Source organism: Corvus moneduloides, chromosome 22, assembly GCF_009650955.1.
Source record: "Corvus moneduloides isolate bCorMon1 chromosome 22, bCorMon1.pri, whole genome shotgun sequence".
Taxonomy (NCBI): Eukaryota; Metazoa; Chordata; class Aves; order Passeriformes; family Corvidae; genus Corvus; species Corvus moneduloides.
In genome coordinates this window covers 7023682-7040763 of record NC_045497.1, presented here as the reverse complement: position 1 = coordinate 7040763, position 17082 = coordinate 7023682, and the positions used below count along the sequence as shown (strand labels likewise).

Here is a 17082-nt window from a genome sequence, read left to right as displayed (position 1 = left end):
CGAATCGCGGCGCGTGCGGGCGGGGCGCGCGGGGTGGCTAGCCGGTGCGCGCCGCCATTGTGGCCAGTTCGATCGGTATCGGGAGCGGAGAGCGGAGCTCAGCGAGCCCGGAGCAGGGAGCAGCCCCCCCACGGCCGGCCTCAGTCACCATCACACCGCGGGAGGCGGCGCAAACAGCAGTCACCACCACCGTCCGCACCGAACAGCCGCCGCCATGAGCAGCGAGGCCGAGACCCAGCCGCCCGCCGCCCCCGTCCCCGCGGCGGCCCCCGCCGCCCCCGCCGACTCCAAGCCAAACGGCGGGACCGGGAACGGGGGCAGTGGCCTGGCCTCGGCGGCGCCTCCCGCTGGCGGGGACAAGAAGGTCATCGGTGAGGGCGGGCGGGGGTCCCTGGGGTGGGTGGGAGCCCCGACCCCCTACCCCTCCCCCGCTATGGCTGAGGGTGGCGCGCGCTCCCTTCCCCCCCCTAGGGGCGGTGCGCGCCCCCTCGCCGCCTTCGGCGCGTGTCCCTGCTCGCGCGCGCGGCGGCCGTTAGTCGCCCCCCTCTCCCTCCCTTCCCCTCCCCGCGCGCCGCCGGCCCCGCGTGCCGGGTGGGGGCGGGGCGGCGCAAGATGTCCGCCACGCGGGGCCTTTGTGCGCGCGCCCCGCCACGTGCCCCTGACGCGCTGCTCCCTCCCCTCCTTCCCCTCTTCCCTCTGCCCCTTCCCGCAGCAACGAAGGTTTTGGGAACAGTGAAATGGTTCAACGTGAGGAACGGTTACGGCTTTATCAACAGGTGAGCGCCCGGACGCGGCGGGCCCTGTCACGGGGAGCCCCGGGAAGGGGGCGCGTGCGGGTGACAGGTGACGCGGGGGGGGGGAAGCGGCGGTGCCTTTGCCCCCTCTAGCCCTGGTCGGTAGAAGGAGCTGGTGGGATGTGCCTTTTCTCCACCCAGGGGTTTCTGACCCGCTCGGGGCTTGCCTGGTTGATTTTTAAGTCCTTTAACCTGGGCAAGAGCCGCGCTCTCGAAGCGAGTCTGTTTCCACGGCCATGTGTCTTATATTATGGTCATTTGTGGTGTTTTGGGGTTGTTTCGGTGTTGTGGGGTTTTTTTGGTGTTTTTTTCTTTTTGTTTTTTGTTTTTTGTTTTTTTTTTTTTTTTGCTCTTAAGGATATAAAAGTATACTGCCTGTCAGTGCACACGGTATTTATTTAAACTCCTGCGTGAAGTTCAGTCAATGCAAGCAAGAGTTGCTTTGAGCACTTGGTAGTTCAAACATGCTCTAATGAGGAAATCTTCAACATGTAGGAAAATGAACAAAAGGAGCACAGTTCACACTGTCTAGTGCTACACTGAAGTGTATGGACGGGTCTCATGAAATAAGTGCCTAGAAGATTCTTTTTATGACGGTAGTTGGTGTGAAAGAATAATTTGAACGCTTCAGGACTTGTGTAAATAGCTAATGTGGGCCTGTCAGGGGGAGAGGAGTTCTGGAAGTGCTCTGCAAGCAAGTTTTTTAAAAATGGGCAATTCTTGGCCCCATTGGTTTGGGGGGCCTCCCTGGGGTGTGGCCAGAGCTGTTTCCCTTAATCGTGGTAGTTGAACTCCCCGGTCTCAGAATGTGGCTGAAAACTGGGGAATCTCCCTTTAGGGCAGCAAGTGTAGTGTTATTATTGGATGTTTTGTTTATGTTTGGTTTAAACACTGCCTTTTTGAACTGCCCGTTACTTCATGAGCTAGTCTGAATTGTCCGTGAAGCTCCTGAATTGGTTTTGCGTCTGCAGCTTTACAAACTTGCCTCCCAGTCTGCCCAGTTTGCATTGTTCACACCATGCTTCAGCTCCTGGTGTTGTGCAGTCACCAGTGCTGGGAGCTGTCGTGTCTCTGGAAACGCCTCCCAAGTCCCAGCCACAAACCCCACCTCGAGGGAAGGCTTTTCCTGTTCCCTCAGTAGTGGAAATGTTCTGTGATGTCAGTCAAGCGAGGAAGCAGCAGCATCTAGTTAAGACATCCGAATGGCTTCTCCAGTCATTACTTTGGCAGCTGTTTGATCCCTGAGGTTGCTATTTGTAATGAGAAACCCAGCATGATCTCGTATTATCAAGAGATTAGAGCCTGGTAACTGAAGAGGAGGACATTTCCTCAGCTCTGGAATCTTTGCCTGGTTGCAGGGAAGCTGTGCAGGAGCTCCTGCCCTTGCATGGCTCGGCTTTAGCCAGGTCTGCTTGCAGATAAAATGAACTTTGGAACTGAAATCAGCTTTTATGGAGGTGCATGCTCACTTCAGGTATTTTCTGTGTGCTTTTAGTGTTAGAAGTGCGATTCTGTTCCAAAATTGGAGTTTGAATTCTGGGTCTTTGATGATTATTTCTCATGTTTGCCAAAATAACAAGTAGATGTGCAAAAGCCGCTAGCTTAGTCTGTACCGCAACTGGAGTTGCACTGTCTGGCCTGGCATTTGGTGCCCTGCTGGACTTCTTAGTCTGTCTGCTTGCTTGATTCCCTTTTTCTAGTATATTTTTGTGGATAAAAGACGTGAATGGAAGAGTGGCTTAGTGCAAAGATCAGCTAAATGGTTTGTTTGACCTTCAGAATGAGTGTTTCTCTTGTACCCTTCCAAATTTTCCTTGAGAAAGTGATGGTCCTGCTGTTCCATCATCCACATTGACAGCATGCTTGCTGCTTCCAGATGTGCTTGCTGGAAAACAGCATTGGGAGTGGTGTGGCCAGTGGCACGAGGCTGTGAAAGGGCCTGGTGTGTTTTTCACTCAGTGAGCTCTGTGTGACCCAGTCAGTTGTTGAGCCAAAACTCCAGTGTCCTTTGAATGGAAACTGCATTGCAAAAGGACTTCAAAAATAAGTATCTGGTCTGCTTGTCCAAAATTCAACTTGGGCAAAAGTACAAAGTGTCCACACTTGTGGATGAGTACTTTCTACCACTGTTTTTCAGCTGAGGGTGAAGGAAGGTGCTCAGCATTTTTGCTAGAAACATGTTACTATGCTCTTGTGAAGGTTTTCAGCATTTTGGATATTGTATTTTGAAGAAGAGTCTCTCAGCTTTGGCTTTGCAAGGGCTTCTGGGTGCTGCATCCTGGGGCTTTGGAGATGAGATCAGAATGGCTCTGCTGCCTTTTGGCTGCCTTTCCCCAGTAATCTTTGAGGTCTGTAGGCATCAATTTCAAGAGGAAACAAGGGGACTTATTTTTACTGGTGATGTCTGACAGAATAGCCGTAGTTTGGATGGAGTTTCTGGAAAACGTTTAATTGTCAATTCTCACTTTTTAAAGCCAGGGGTGAGGAGCACCTAGCTTTATCTTACTACAAACCAACCCAAGTATTCTGTTACCACTAGATACGAGCACTCCAGTTCGGAGCACGTTTTCACATGAGCTTACTTATGTCTTTAACCTGTCATTCTAGGAAATAAAAGCCATTTTCCTGTTGATTCAAATTGTTCCATGCAGTAATGAAACTAACACTGCAGTGAGGGTGGGTTGATGTGATGGGAGCTGGGATGTCCATGCTTCAGGAGTAGGGGAGATGGCTTGTGCAGCTCTAACCAGCGCAAGGGTGCCTCTGTTGTAACTCTTCAGAGCAGAGTAGAAAATTTTGACTGAAGCTGATACTGAGCTGTGGTTGTTCAGACTCAAGGCAGTTGCGGAAGCTCTGCCAGGGTCATGCTTGAAGGATGGGTGCTCGTGGGTCCCTGTAGGTACAGACCTGAGCTGTTTTCTGTTTCTTGAGAGGGGAGACCAAGGCTTGATCAATGGTGCTGCCTTCACAGGCAGCTGGTGTTGCTGTTCCTCAGGTGAGGGAGACTTTAAAGCTGAGGGAATGTCAGGCTCCAGTGGCAGAGCTGCTTCCAAAAGCTGCAGTAGCTAGTCTCCCACAGAGCACCGCTGGGAAGGAGTGAGTGGTCACTGTCAGGTGTTCAAACCGTCTCCATTGATGGGACGTGAAGGATAGAGAGGTGTGCAGGAGTGAGGAGCAATGTGCCTTACTGAACCTTCAGGATGTGCTTTGCACTTTGTGCGAGCTTCCTGCTGATCTCTTCTACACGCAGTAAGCTGATAGGAACTAGTTGAGAGCAGGTTGATGAGTAAGGCTGATGCTCAGAGCCTGTTATGATAGATCTGCATTTTGGCTCTGTACCAGACAACTGAATTTTTAATTTACTGTGCATTTTATTCACAAATTTCAATTTCTTGTTGTCTTGCAGGAATGACACCAAGGAAGATGTGTTTGTCCATCAGGTAAGGTTTCCTTGAAACTGAAACATATTCCTTGTCAGAAATTTGACTGTGCCTGACCCATTTAAGTAGGACTGAAGTTGTGGAAGAGCCTTGCATTTTCACTGTTACTTGAATACAAGCAACTGATTCTTGATTGCATTACAAGTGGAGCCTGCTTGCACTTCTTGGTTTTGCACGTCCACGTGATGTACAGAGGGCTGAGTGGGCTGATGGTGTAGTGATGAGAACTGCACTGGCTGCCAGCATGGGCTTGGGGATAACTGCATGGAGTCCAGTCATCTTGTGGATTCATACAGTGGTTAAGTAAGCATCTGGAAATAAAGTTAAATGAAAAGCTTGCAGCAGGGAGAGAAATTAATTGAGCTATAATAGGGATGAAGTGCCAGTGAAGCTTTTTTCCCCTAGGCAAAATTATAGATTTTATTGTTCTAGGCTTTCAGTGAAAGTCTACAAACATTTAAATAAGGGCTTTTCAATTTAACTGGTATGTATACTTGAGATACAATGTATGGCAAACAGGTAAACCTCTGGAAGATAGCCCAAGACTGCACACCACACCTGTATATTACTTCATGGAGCAGGTTTGCCTTAGTTTAGTTCTTTGTCTGAATTGCAAGGCTGTGATCAGCAATTTGTTTTTTGCCCTTTCTGGCTCAGGATCTCGTCAGCAAGCAGCCCACAAAGAATTCGTAGTGGAGCCTGGTTTTCCTCTGGCATTTAGGAGTCTGTGGGTCATTCTTTTGCCTCAAGTTAGGGATGTGCTGCTGATGTTAACACAAAGGAAGGGAAAAGCAATGCCTGGAAAGTGTTTATAATCTCTCAGCTTCTTGCCTGTTCTTTGTCTAAATTGCCAGCTATTAGAGGCACTGGTTTGTGAGAGGTTATACATACCCTGAGGGGAAGCTTTCAGACCCGATTGGCAAGTAGGGTCACCTGTAAGTGACCTTGACTTACTGGTTGCATTATAGGACTTGTCATGTAGCTACTGTTTATGTTTCTGAAATAACAGTTTGGTAATGATTTGTTCTAGTGTAATACTGAAAATAAAACAGTTACAGGGCTCTAATCTGAAAGAAATCAGGTTGGTTGAGAAGTTCTTTCTGTGTATGCTTTTTTCCATCCCTGTTACATAGCTCAGGTGTCACAAAAAGCTGTTGGACTGGCTGCTGTTGTAATAAGGCTTTCTCTAAAGTTACTGTTGTTTAGACTGAGACTTGTGGGCATGTTTTTCCATTGATTTTGTTCCATTTAGGGGGAAAAAAAAATATAACCAAATTGTGTGGCAAGTATTTTTGTTAACGTTGTTACACTTGTATTGCTGTTCAGTTGAAGTGTTTGATAAGCAGAACATGGCTGAGCATGGTGTGTATTGAGTATTAACTCATCTGTCGAAGATGTCATCCAGTACTGGAGAGCATCGAAAATTGAGTCTGTTCTAGTAATGTTGTTTGACAGGTGGCCACTGATACAGAGGATTGTCTGGTGCTGACACCTGGGAAAGGCCAGTCCTTGGTGTGCAATACACAGCTGGAGTAGATTTAGGGTTAATTGGTCGGTCCTGTGGTAGAAACTATGGTGTTGGCAGCCTCAGAGGAGGAAATCTCTTGATACCTGGCCATTGTTAGGTTTATAGAGTATGGAATGCAGAAGCTGCTGTGTCCTGTGGTGGTGTGGGAAATAATGGAGGACTGGAAATCCAAGAGGGTGATTGGAAAGGCTGATATATTGATTTATATGCTTCAGAGGAATGTATAACTATCACAGTGATGTTGAATGTTAAACTCTGATTAGGAATCCTGTAGCCAGTGTGTGGTTTGGGAGTTTTACTCTTTGTTTTCAAACTGCCTTTTTAGCCAGTAGACAGCATGTTGACTGGTATTTCCAGTTAATGGTAAAGCTGTTGCTCATTTCAAATAGTCCAGAGCGTAATACAGGTACATTTTATGACTTCCTGGATTTTCCCAATGATTGAATTGCTTTTTCAGGAGTACAGGTCTTTCTCCTAAGATAAAGAATTTGAGTATTTAGTAATCTTAAAAAAAAAAAATCTTCCTTTGTATTCTTATGCTGTGCCTGCACTGTTGTGTTGTTAGACTGCCATAAAGAAGAATAACCCCAGGAAGTACCTCCGCAGCGTAGGAGATGGAGAGACCGTGGAGTTTGATGTGGTTGAGGGAGAAAAGGTAAACACATCTCTCGGGTGTCAGAGTGCACATGGAAAACTCAGATTGCAGGCTTTGGTGTGGTGCCTGTGGTTTGAGTCTATGCCTGATGACATCCAAGGAGTTGAATGGTTTTTCATTGCTTCACAATGTGGATGTAAATCATTGCTCAGTACTAGACTGTTATGCTGTAGCTGGTGGGATGGTGACTGTTTCCCTAATGCTGTGTCCACTCTTTAGGGCGCGGAGGCAGCCAACGTTACAGGACCTGGTGGAGTTCCAGTGCAGGGCAGTAAATACGCAGCAGATCGTAACCATTACAGACGATATCCACGTCGTAGGGGTCCTCCACGCAACTACCAGCAAAACTACCAGAACAGTGAGAGTGGGGAAAAAAATGAAGGAGCAGAGAACATACCAGAAGGTCAAGCTCAGCAACGCCGTCCCTATCGCAGGCGGCGGTACCCACCTTACTATATGCGTAGGCCCTACGGGCGTCGTCCACAATATACCAACCCTCCCGTGCAGGGAGAGATAGTGGAGGTAACATTTGTATGACATATGATGCTAAACAGGCTTGGTTGCTTTGGAGCAGGGTGATGAGATGCACCTTTTGACACTTCTTGTAGGTACTCCAGATGATTTTGGTAAGGTTTGGCAGTAACATGAAATAAAGTAGCTGAAGGTCTTCGTGTTACAGCTTCTAAAAACCAGAGTGTTTCAATTGATACGATTAACTGGAGGATTCTCCATTGTGTGCACACCTGTTCCCTAGAACTGCTGCCCACCTTGACTGAACTGACAACCTTCCAGCTCCTTCCTCACAGCATGACAAGCTGTGGTGTTAGCACACTTCTGCTTGGGGCTGAGGGGGTCTGTGGCCTGATGTCTTGCAGGGTGCTGACAACCAGGGTGCAGGAGATGGCAGACCAGTCAGGCAAAACATGTACCGGGGTTACAGACCAAGATTTCGCAGGTATGCTGCAGATCAAGCTGCTGGTTTTAGCCTTGTTCTGCGACAGAGCCAGGACATGGCAATGCTCAGGTGCTGCATGGTTAAAGCTTAGCTTGACTTTCAGGGGTCCTCCTCGTCAAAGACAGCCTAGAGAGGATGGGAATGAAGAAGATAAAGAGAACCAAGGGGATGAAACCCAAAGTCAGCAGCCACCTCAACGTCGGTACCGCCGTAACTTCAACTACCGACGCAGACGCCCAGAGAACCCTAAACCACAAGATGGCAAAGAGACGAAGACAGCCGAACCACCAGCTGAGAACACGTCCGCTCCCGAGGCTGAGCAGGGCGGGGCTGAGTAAATACCGGCTTAACATCTCTACCATCATCCGGGTGCGTGACCAGGGGCCTGGGGATGCCGTTTGCTGACTGACTTTTTCTTCTCATGCTTTCTTTTAATTTGTGCCTTACAAGGTTTGGACACTTCTTGCTCATGCGTGCTGTAACTGATCTGTGAGTGTCCCTGCAGAACTGAACTGCGAGGCTTTGTTGCCTCAATGCCGACTGATTGGGGGGAATCAATGACAAGCTTTAATTGTCATTGATGGAATACTGTTACACTCTAAATCTTGGCTATGTTCAGTAGTTCAGGCTTACAGCAGTCTGCTCACCCAGAAATTCAAGCAGTGCAAGTGTAAAGACTTGAAAGTAGTCAGGAGAAGCACGTGCTGGGATTTACCAAACTCCATCAGTGCCTGAGCTGAGTCCCTTCAGGGAGGTTGATGGTACTGAGACTTTGGCATCCATTTCTACGAAGTCGATGAGGAATTAGCAGGAGTGTCTCAGGAGCAGCTTTTTATCTAACCAAAATGCTGGAAAAACTGGTAGAAATGGTGCTTTTGTCAGCGTGTGGGAGGTGTGGTTGCAGTGCTGAGGTGTGGGCTTGGGAGGGTTGTGTGCAGGGCAGGGGTCAAAGGCTGGGTTAGTTGCAAGGGTACCTGACTGTGATTGGGGCTTGTTTAGTGCTGACTCCTAAGGGACAGTTCTGCTAATTTGGGAATATTTTCATTGCCAGGACTCTACTTGTTCTGCATTTCTTCTCACCCGTGTGTGTATCCCATTCCTTTTGTCACTTGTTCCTGGAGGGCAGGAAAGTGGAAGAGGAATTCAGGCTGTAGTGGGAGCAGACTGAGTGGTCACATTGATGGGATGGACAGGGGCCGCAGGAGTTGGGCTGGGAGAATGGCTTGGTGTTGGCAGCAGCTGCAGCCTCTCCCAACTGTGGGAGCTTGGGAACTTGATCTGCACGGCCTCAGGTGCTTCATGTTCCACTTGCAGATTGATCATTCAGTCCCTGTCCAGGCCTTGCTGCAGTGGTCTCTGTGCACTTGTTGTGAATATTTGTCGTATCCTGGTATTCATCTTGGTGGTCAACACCTCCTGGATGAATTCTTAGATCATGGGCTTCAAAAGAATACCACAGTGGCACCTTGGTTCCTCTTGCTGTCTGGGAGCATTGGAGAGTTACTGTGTTTAGTTTCTGTGCTCTGGGCAGTGGCTGAATGTCGGCAGAGCCTGGTGGAAGCAGCTCTCCCCATGACCAGAGGGATCCCTTTGGGTTTAAGTTGACTGACTGCTCTCTCTGAAGTCCTTGGCATTGGTCCTGCGGGAAGGTGGTGGGTGTGGTTGTTGAGGGGGAGAGGAGGGGGCTGACAAGGAACAGTAGCTGGTGAGGGTTGTCCTGTGAGCATGTGACAGGCAGCTTAGGGTGAATTTTTGAGTTGCAGGTGAGTCTTGGTACACAAAGCATCCCTGTAACCCTTTGTCACTTGTCTTATGAGCCTTTTTTTTTTTTCTCTTTTTCAGTTTAGTCATCAAAGAAAAGACTTTAAGAAATGAAGAAGAAAATGAAATTCCAGCAATAAGAAATGAACAAAAGAATTGGAACTGAAGACCTTAAGTGCTTGCTTTTTGCTGTTGACCAGATTACTAGAACTATCTGCATTATCTATGCAGCATGGGGTTTTTATTATTTTTACCTAAAGAATTCTCTTTTTGGAAATGATAAACACGTTTTTTAAAAGCCTGTTTTTTCTCAATATACCTTTAAAAGTTTGTAAATTGTTTCATATCTGGTCAAGTTGAGATTTTTAAGAACCTCATTTTTAATTTGTATGAAATATACGCCTGATTTTTTCAAGTCAAACTGCAAGCATCTGTTAATAAAGGTCTTAAAGAGTTACCGTGTGTACTTGAGTGTTTTAAACCCACTTCAGTGTGAAAGGGTTTTAAGTTAAATATTCATAAAATATTTGGGAAAAAAATGAGTGCTTTACTCTTTGGGCATACAGACTGGTGGGGTAAAACAGGAAAATGAAAGTGAAAATACCAATGAAGATGCAGTTGAGTCACACTGGAGAAGGAGGGGCGGGCACAGAGGGGTGGGAGCGCCTAGTGCTAGTGCAGTGTTTCCAAGAGCTGTTTGCTGGAGCAGCTTGCCTGTGTCCTTGCTGGAATACAGCACTTGCAGAACAGAGGTGGTGTGAGGGTGCTTAAAAAAAAAGGGGGACCCCCCCCCCTCCCCCCAAATGGTAGAATCCCACATTGTTTTGGGTTGGGGGGAGCCTTAATGCTCACCTCATCCCATACCCTGCCACTGGGGCAGGGATGCCTTCCACTTTGACCGGGTTGCTCCAAGCCCGGTCCAAGCTGGCTTTGAGCACTTTGAGGGATGAGACAGCCACAGCTTCTCTGGGCAACCTGTGCCAGGTTCTAGATTCCAAAAAATACCAAACTCATCACTGGGGCTGTGCTGTAGCACACTTGCTCATGAGTGCACTGCAGAGCCGGCAGTCCATCACCAGTTCCCCCAGGGGTGCAGAAGCACGGAGCCAGAGCCATGCCTTATGCCAAAACTGGCTCTGGCTGCACCCCAGTGCCATGGTGAGAACCTGGTGAGTGGGGGCTGCTCCCTCAGCATGGGGCTCACCCTTGTCTCAGCCCAGCTGTGCAATGCTCTGACAACAGCCGTTAGAACCACTGCAGAGCACCTGCAGGAGGGGGTGGCTGTCCAATGGCAGCTTTTGGGACCTTTCTACATACTAGTGAGCTCTGTGCTCTTAATCATTTTCCTTTAGGCTCCAGTGTCTCAACCACCCCAGGTGTCCCAACAGTCCCAGTGCCCCAGGCTTTGCTCTGTGTCTGTGCTGAGCTTGGGGTGAGAAGTAAGGGAATGAGGCCAAAACCAGCATTCAGTAATTGAGAGTGGTGAGGATTGAGTTGGTGGTGGTTTCAGGTTCTGGTTTGTTTTCATAATGGTTTACAAGTGTAGAAAGATAATAATTCACTTTGAAAACAGAATTCCTGTTTTGTGTGAACTTAAAAACCCCACTCTGCAGGTAGATCATCAGGCTTCAGACTGACTCACCTCCTTGTGTCTGGTGTGTATGGCTTTGGTGTTCCTTGATGATCCCCCATGAAAACACTGATAACTAAGTGTTCCAGACTCCTGGTTTTACCCAGTTTTTGAGCACAAATTGTGCTGCCCTCTGTCCGATCCCAGGGAAGGTTTCCAGTGGGACTGGTGTGGGAGGAACCAGGACTACCAGCCACATGGAGTCAGTACTGCTCCATGCAGAAAAGACTTCCCACTGAATTCCTCCAAAGCATGGGCTGAGCAGTGTCAGAGGAGCGACTCTGCCCCCAATGTCCTGAAAGCTTTCCTGGGTGTCCCTGGGGAACAGGGGCATCTTTTCTTAAAGCAACACTTTTCTGGGTTTTATTTTCATGAAACCTGGCTGGAAGTGGGAAAAATACCCTTCCCTGGCTGACTGCTGCAGTACCCTCGCTTTTAGCAGTCATCTGGCTGCGTCAGAGCTTGGAAGCAGCTGCAGAAGTGTCTCAGTAGAGGTGCTAGTGCTTTAATGGGGTCAGACTGGCAGGGAGAGTCCCGTATCAGAGCTGGGTGCAGGAGGTGCTGCTGGCCATCACACACGGGAATCCATGGCGTACATCTTGCTGGTGGCTGTTCGGCCCTGGGGCTGAGGATGCCTCTGGGGTTGACAGCAGCTGCTGGGGGCTGCCAGGAAAGAGTTGGGGTTATGTCACAGCTGGCCATTGCAGGGTGACTTGGGGCTGCCACAGCACGGGGACATGGCAGGAGAATTGAACCCAGCTAGCCAGCAGGGTTAACTTACGCCCCATGGGACCAGGCATAAGGATTAGAGATGACGTCTGGGGAGGCATCACCTGCCCAATGTCCCTGGTGGTGGGGCTGGATTTCAACCAGCACATCCCTGCAGCCACTGGCTCAGGCTTTGGCTGATGTCAGGGATTCAGCTCTAGCACGGCTACTGCTTTGAGTAAACATCACCACACCTTCACCAGGACCTGGAGGCCCACAGATGTGGATGGACTCCTGCACCCTCTCCATGCCCTTAGAGGGTTTATGGGGCTCCTTACTCAGCCCTGTTCTGCCTTGTTGTAGCCTCCCCAGCCAAGGGGCACAGGCCAGGCACAAAGGGGTTCCCCTTGGCTAGGCTGGACCCTGCAAGAAGCCCCTTTGCCCTCTGAGCTTGTCCTTCACCCCATATTCCTGCAGGGCAAAACTTGAGATAGGATGGGGTGGAATGAGACAGACTGACCTGTGCAGGCATAGAGGCAGCAGGTCAGCAGGACAGATGCCACACAGCAGCCAGTGGAGCCAGCCATCCCCAGCCAGCATGACCACCCAAAGTCGTAGTGGACTCCCAGGAATATATTGTGTGACACCAGCATGGCCCTCTCCAGGTAGACGTCCACCGCATACCACACGGAGCCTATGAGCCCCAGGATACCTAGGAGGAATGGGGCTTGTTAAAAAGAACCATATAACCCCCTATGCTCCCCAAGCCCTTCTGAGGGGGTGCCGCTAGCTCCCAGCATGCTCCCCAGCTCCCTGGGGACATGAGGTCTGTCTGGTCCCAAGCTCTCCCTGCCACGCACTCCCAGCGCCAAGTATGACTCCAGCTCCATAGCACATCTTCAGTTTGACACAAGGATCTTCATTGAGGAACGTGATGCAGTCAAGCCCAAGGACCAGTGTAGCCAAAGCCAGGCCAGCCAGCAGATCCGCTGTGATCATCAGGGTCCGTGTCACCACGATCTTCACTGGGCAGGGAAGTTAAAAACAACCAGAAACGGGAATGAGGAATAGTCAGAACAACAGGTCTCTCCACTCCAGATTGCTGCCCATGTCCCCATTAGAGTAACCCAGCTCACCAGTGGCCATCACACTGGAACCCACCAACCCTGCCATGGGCCAAGGGAAGGTGCTCAACAAACTCATCAGAAACTTAATAAGGACTTAAACTCATGATTAAACCAGCTCAAGAAACAAAACAACTCAAGGTATACCCATCAGCACCTGGTATGTGGTCACCTGCTCAAGACATTCTTGAGCAAAAGACACTGCTGTCCACACTGTTTCTTCCTCCAAGTTGTGTAGCAGGTGTTTTGAACAGCAAATGTCAATATACCAGTGAATAACAAGAGCTGGCATGGATCACATCACCAGCTGTGATGGGACTGTGCCCTGCAAAGGTCCCTCCTCCCCAGAGCAAGTGGCAGCCTCCCTTAGTCCATACCGACAACTCTCCTTCTCCACTGCCTGAATCTGTCTTGTTCCGTGTCATGGCCCAACACAAGGGTTCTCTATGCAGGGCTTGATGTGCCCTGTGCAGGCCAGAAGAAATGTCCCTACCCTGATGTGACTGTCTCTGAGCTGTGGGCATGAGTTCTTGGCCAGTGGGAATGGTCCTTGCTCTGCCTGCAGCATGGTGGGTTGCAAATCCTAAGTTCTACATGCCAGAACATGTTTGTTGTGAGCTGCACAGCTTCATGGCCTCTTTCCTGCCTGATGACCCCATGGCAGGTCTGACTGAACCCTGAACTGCTGCCCAGACCAACCTATTGGGACAGGAGACCAAGAGCAGCCTTAGGCTGGCGTGGCTGACTGACAAAGGGAAGCTTGGTGCAATGAAAATCACTTTCCCTCTTCCCTTTCAAGACTCTGAGCTGTGAACTTAACAAATGCCTCCAGGCCAGGTCAGCTCACCTGGGTGGTCAGCCAGAATGGAGTCATATTGGTCGCAGGTCCTGACTCCGTCCTGCATGTTGGTGACACACTCCCTCCAAAGGCCCCGGCATTTGTGACTTACCTGGAAGCGGGAGAAAGGCACTCATGCAAAAAGAGTCCCCTCAGCTTCCCACGGATCTCCCAGCCCAGCAGGGCAGATTTCACACTCCCACCACTACACCTGGACAATGTCCCAGTGACTCCCTGCCCATACTTGCTCTCTGTTTTCTCCTGCTCCATCTCTCTGTCTCTATAATCCTCTAATCCTTCAACTCAAAAAGCAGTGGATTTGTCCCACCATGTCCCTTTTCCAAGCCTGTGGAGACATGGTGCAACCTCATGGATGGCAAGGCACCCCCCTTGCTCTCAGCTGCTCACCTTGAGGATGATGATTGCTCTGCTCACCTTAAAGGTGGCCACTCTGCTCACCTTCCAGGTGATTTCTCTGCTCACCTCCAAGCTGTCATCAGCATTGACCATCCAACAGTCTGTGCACGTGGCCAGGAGTAGGAAGAGTGTTGAGAGAAGTGCAAGCCCAAATGCTGTCACCTGCAGGGCTGCACTCATGGGGTGACCTGCAAGGGGCACAGAGATGTTCACCAGCTCTGCTGTGGCTACTTCCAGACACCCAGTCTTCCAAGGACAAAGTGCCACCAACGCCAGGCATCCTCTGGATCCCTAGGAGTCATCTGGGCCCTGTCTCACGGTGCTCACTGCTGTCAAAATGCTCTGATATCCTCTGCTATGGTTGGGCCACCAGGTTTACATGTAAAGAGAGCTTTTAGATACACAGCAATTTTGTAGTGGAGATGTTCCCGCATTGGTTCCCTCTCTTCCAAATAGAAGCTGCCAACCATCAGTATTTGCCCTTTGGGAATCAAGAGCTGCTGGAAACCACTGTCAAATAACAGCTGCTACAAAAACCTGTGGCCTAAGCACGTCTCCAGAGAACCTCTAGAGACCTCCATCCCTGCCATGTGACTTGGTGGGTACATCCTCTACCTTTTCTTGCCTTTGTTTTTTACTCCAAGAAAAGCTATGAGGTGTTGAACGTCCAGGTTGGAGCACAAGCAAGTGTCCCATGGAGGTGTCCTAATCTTAAGCACAAGCCCAAAGACGTATCTCCCATTTCAAGGGGGACAAAGGCTTCTGGGGCATGATGTAGGTGCCCTGAGGAGCTGCCAAGGCTTTCCACAGAGCAGAAGGGATGGGACCATTTGTTTTCCATCCTAGATGATGGATGGATGGATGGATGGATGGATGGATGGATGGATGGACGGATGATAGTTTTCCATCCCTAGATGAAGGGACTCTGCAGAGAGGGGAGCTGTGCCCAAGGTATGAGCAGGGGACATGGTGTCTGCAAACCCTGGGCAGGAATCACACTTTGTCATGTTTTGCAACCCAAAATGCCAAATATTTTACTGCCTGAAATTGCAACCACTGCAACAGACCTTTGGACAGGGGTCCATACAAACGTGTTAATTAGCAAAACCACATGAGTTTCTGAGCTACATGGGTTAATTACCATGAGATGGTAACTCTTCATCATCACCAGGTTTGGTACCTCCAGCCAGAGGCTGCCCACCCTGGCATGGCACAGGGTCCCTGTGGGGCAGAGGTGGGAAGGAGGGTTGTGGTTCCCACACCCAATGTGCCCCATCTCCCCCCACATCCCCTCTTGGGATGTCACTGGGAGTAGAGGCATCACTCTCCCATCATCTCTGAGCACTTCCATGAGTTTCACTCCAAGTGGGCAGCCTCTTAGACCCCAATTTACAATAATTTTTTAAAATTCCCCAGGCTCCCTTCTGAGCTAACTCTCCAGAACCTTATTTGTTTCTGCAAGACCCCAGCTGTTTTGGAGCCTTTGAAGAAAATCTGTTCAGCCAGTTATATGAGCAAGAAAAAAAAAGGAAGAGAAAGAAATTCTTAATGCTGGGAAAAATCAGCTCTTTGTTGATAATAAAAGGGGTTCATGGGGGAGCATTACCTTCACCGCAGGCTCATCCTTGTTGCAGTGGGATGATGACAGAATCTCTTTGTTGCTGATGATTTGGGATAGGGATGTAGGTCTGGAAGGCTTTTAAGTGCTGATGGGATTGGATCTTGACTAATCTAATGGAGTCAGAGATACACAGCACCGGCTGGAGCCTGCGCTGGGCTATTTAAGGTTTGTCCAAGGTACGTCAGCTGGGCTTTGTGCTCTGAAACATGATGGGCATCCCTGCAGTTAGAGCAGTCATAGGCTGGGAATGGAGCCTCCCCAAAAATGTCACATGGGGAAACCGGTGGAAACCTGCTGGGAACTCTCCCCAGGTGGGGGACTCTGTGTCCTGGACAAATACCCCGTTTTTTAATTAGATCTTTCAATTACTGCCTAAGGCACTGGAGTGGCCTAAGATCCAGGAGCGGTGTGAGAGTCAGAGGGTTGGAAGGGGCCAAAGAAAGAAGCTGGAATGCCAGGGTGATAATGAACCTCTTTGGCTGGTAATTAAGACCTTTCTTTTTTCCCCATTAAACAGAAAACAAGTGAAAACCACTGCAGTGGTGATGGCTCAGGTACCATGTCTGGTCAGCCCCCAAGGAGGTGCCTATGACCCTGGGTGGCAGCACCCCAGCTGTCTGGCACTTGGAGCTGCCCTAAAAACTTCTGGTTTGTTCTCTAATCCCCTACTATTTGGGGATTAAATGGGATCTGTGTTACAGCATCCTCTGAGCATCCCTGGGCTCAGCTGTGCCTTGCGGCTCTGCCATCACTCACCCTCATCTCTCAGACCCATGGAAAACACTCATATTTCCACTTTGTGAATCATAGTTGAGGTGCACTTGGGTTTTTAGGGTGGGTTTGGCTTTTGTTGTGGTTTTATTTTTTTTCCCTCTAGATAATCCTCTGCAGCATTTTGCTGTGGGTATTTTGGCAAAGCACCAGTCTTGGCAAATCCTTGAGCTTCAGCCCCACAGAGACCCCCAGGTGCCTTATGTGTGAGATTCCTGGGGCTTTGAGTTATCCTATTTCCTCAGAATTCTGGCACATGGCAGGTCCAATGTTTTGGCATGTAGCAGTGAATTAGGGCCAAAAATGTTCAGAAGGGTTTATGAACCTTAATTTTCCAGCCTTTACAGCTCAGGAATTTATGGTTCTTGGACATCTGTGACACATGAAATATTGTGCGACCCCAAGTGATACAAAACTGTACCTCCGTGGTCTTGGCAACACCTCTAAAATAGATTTATTTGTATTTTCTGCTCATCTAAACACTCAGTTTATGATATATAAAACTAGTCTGCCTTGTCAATCCCCAACTGAAACCCTTTTGGGGGTGAAAAGATGGAGGTAGAGGAGCAAAACTAGCAGTAGTCAAATGATTAAGCTCCTTTCCCGGGTTAATGACAGTGAAAATCAGATCATGGATACCATGAGGTTTGTCAAAACCATGTGTTAAAAAAGTGCTGACAAGACCCAAACCTTGAACTTTAGCAAAAACCTGCTGTGGCTGGAAGGGAAAAAAAGAAAGATGTTTTCTTTGATGGGATCATCTCAGAGAACTAGAGAGGACTCGGTAGATGCTGTTGGGGCAGGACAGTGAATAAGAATTATTAAAAACACCACCAAATT

At 49.2% G+C, this 17082-nt stretch overlaps 2 protein-coding genes across 9 annotated transcripts; one reads left to right on the top strand and one right to left on the bottom strand.

Annotated features, from left to right (window-relative positions):
* The first annotated feature begins 39 nt into the window (after positions 1 to 39).
* On the top strand, positions 40 to 9590 carry YBX1 (Y-box binding protein 1). 5 transcript variants are annotated; one of them, XM_032131886.1, is made up of 8 exons: positions 40 to 371; positions 713 to 776; positions 4201 to 4234; positions 6328 to 6417; positions 6637 to 6939; positions 7293 to 7372; positions 7476 to 7741; positions 9220 to 9590. In XM_032131886.1, the coding sequence occupies exons 1-7, from the start codon at positions 215 to 217 to the stop codon at positions 7708 to 7710; spliced, it is 963 nt and encodes a 320-aa protein (XP_031987777.1). In that variant the 5' UTR covers positions 40 to 214; the 3' UTR covers positions 7711 to 7741; positions 9220 to 9590. The 5 variants fall into 5 exon arrangements, with proteins under 5 accessions (XP_031987777.1, XP_031987776.1, XP_031987775.1 ...); XM_032131885.1 differs by having other exon boundaries at positions 9215 to 9590; XM_032131884.1 differs by having other exon boundaries at positions 7464 to 7741.
* A 1654-nt stretch (positions 9591 to 11244) lies between these two features.
* LOC116454840 (claudin-16-like) lies at positions 11245 to 15606 on the bottom strand. Of its 4 annotated transcripts, none has more exons than XM_032131888.1 (6): positions 15457 to 15606; positions 13842 to 14038; positions 13443 to 13545; positions 12332 to 12496; positions 11992 to 12183; positions 11245 to 11426 (listed from the first exon to the last, which is right to left on the bottom strand). In XM_032131888.1, exons 2-6 carry the CDS (start codon positions 14028 to 14030, stop codon positions 11335 to 11337), a joined length of 741 nt encoding a protein of 246 aa, XP_031987779.1. In that variant the 5' UTR covers positions 14031 to 14038; positions 15457 to 15606; the 3' UTR covers positions 11245 to 11334. The 4 variants fall into 4 exon arrangements, with proteins under 4 accessions (XP_031987779.1, XP_031987780.1, XP_031987781.1 ...); XM_032131889.1 differs by having other exon boundaries at positions 13869 to 14038; positions 15457 to 15605; XM_032131890.1 differs by having other exon boundaries at positions 13917 to 14038; positions 15457 to 15601.
* Between the last annotated feature and the right edge of the window lie 1476 nt (positions 15607 to 17082).

What these genes read in the sequence shown, in the direction of transcription:
- YBX1 (XM_032131884.1), top strand. Translation starts at nt 215, where the DNA reads ATGAGCAGCGAGGCCGAGACCCAGCCGCCCGCCGCCCCCGTCCCCGCG. An exon ending in CGGGGACAAGAAGGTCATCG is followed by an intron (nt 372 to 712) that starts GTGAGGGCGGGC and finishes CCCTTCCCGCAG; the next exon opens with CAACGAAGGTTTTGGGAACA. An exon ending in GGTTACGGCTTTATCAACAG is followed by an intron (nt 777 to 4,200) that starts GTGAGCGCCCGG and finishes GTTGTCTTGCAG; the next exon opens with GAATGACACCAAGGAAGATG.
- LOC116454840 (XM_032131888.1), bottom strand. Translation starts at nt 14,030, where the DNA reads ATGAGTGCAGCCCTGCAGGTGACAGCATTTGGGCTTGCACTTCTCTCA. An exon ending in GAGCAATCATCATCCTCAAG is followed by an intron (nt 13,546 to 13,841) that starts GTGAGCAGCTGA and finishes TCCCGCTTCCAG; the next exon opens with GTAAGTCACAAATGCCGGGG. An exon ending in AGTCATACTTGGCGCTGGGA is followed by an intron (nt 12,184 to 12,331) that starts GTGCGTGGCAGG and finishes CATTCCTCCTAG; the next exon opens with GTATCCTGGGGCTCATAGGC.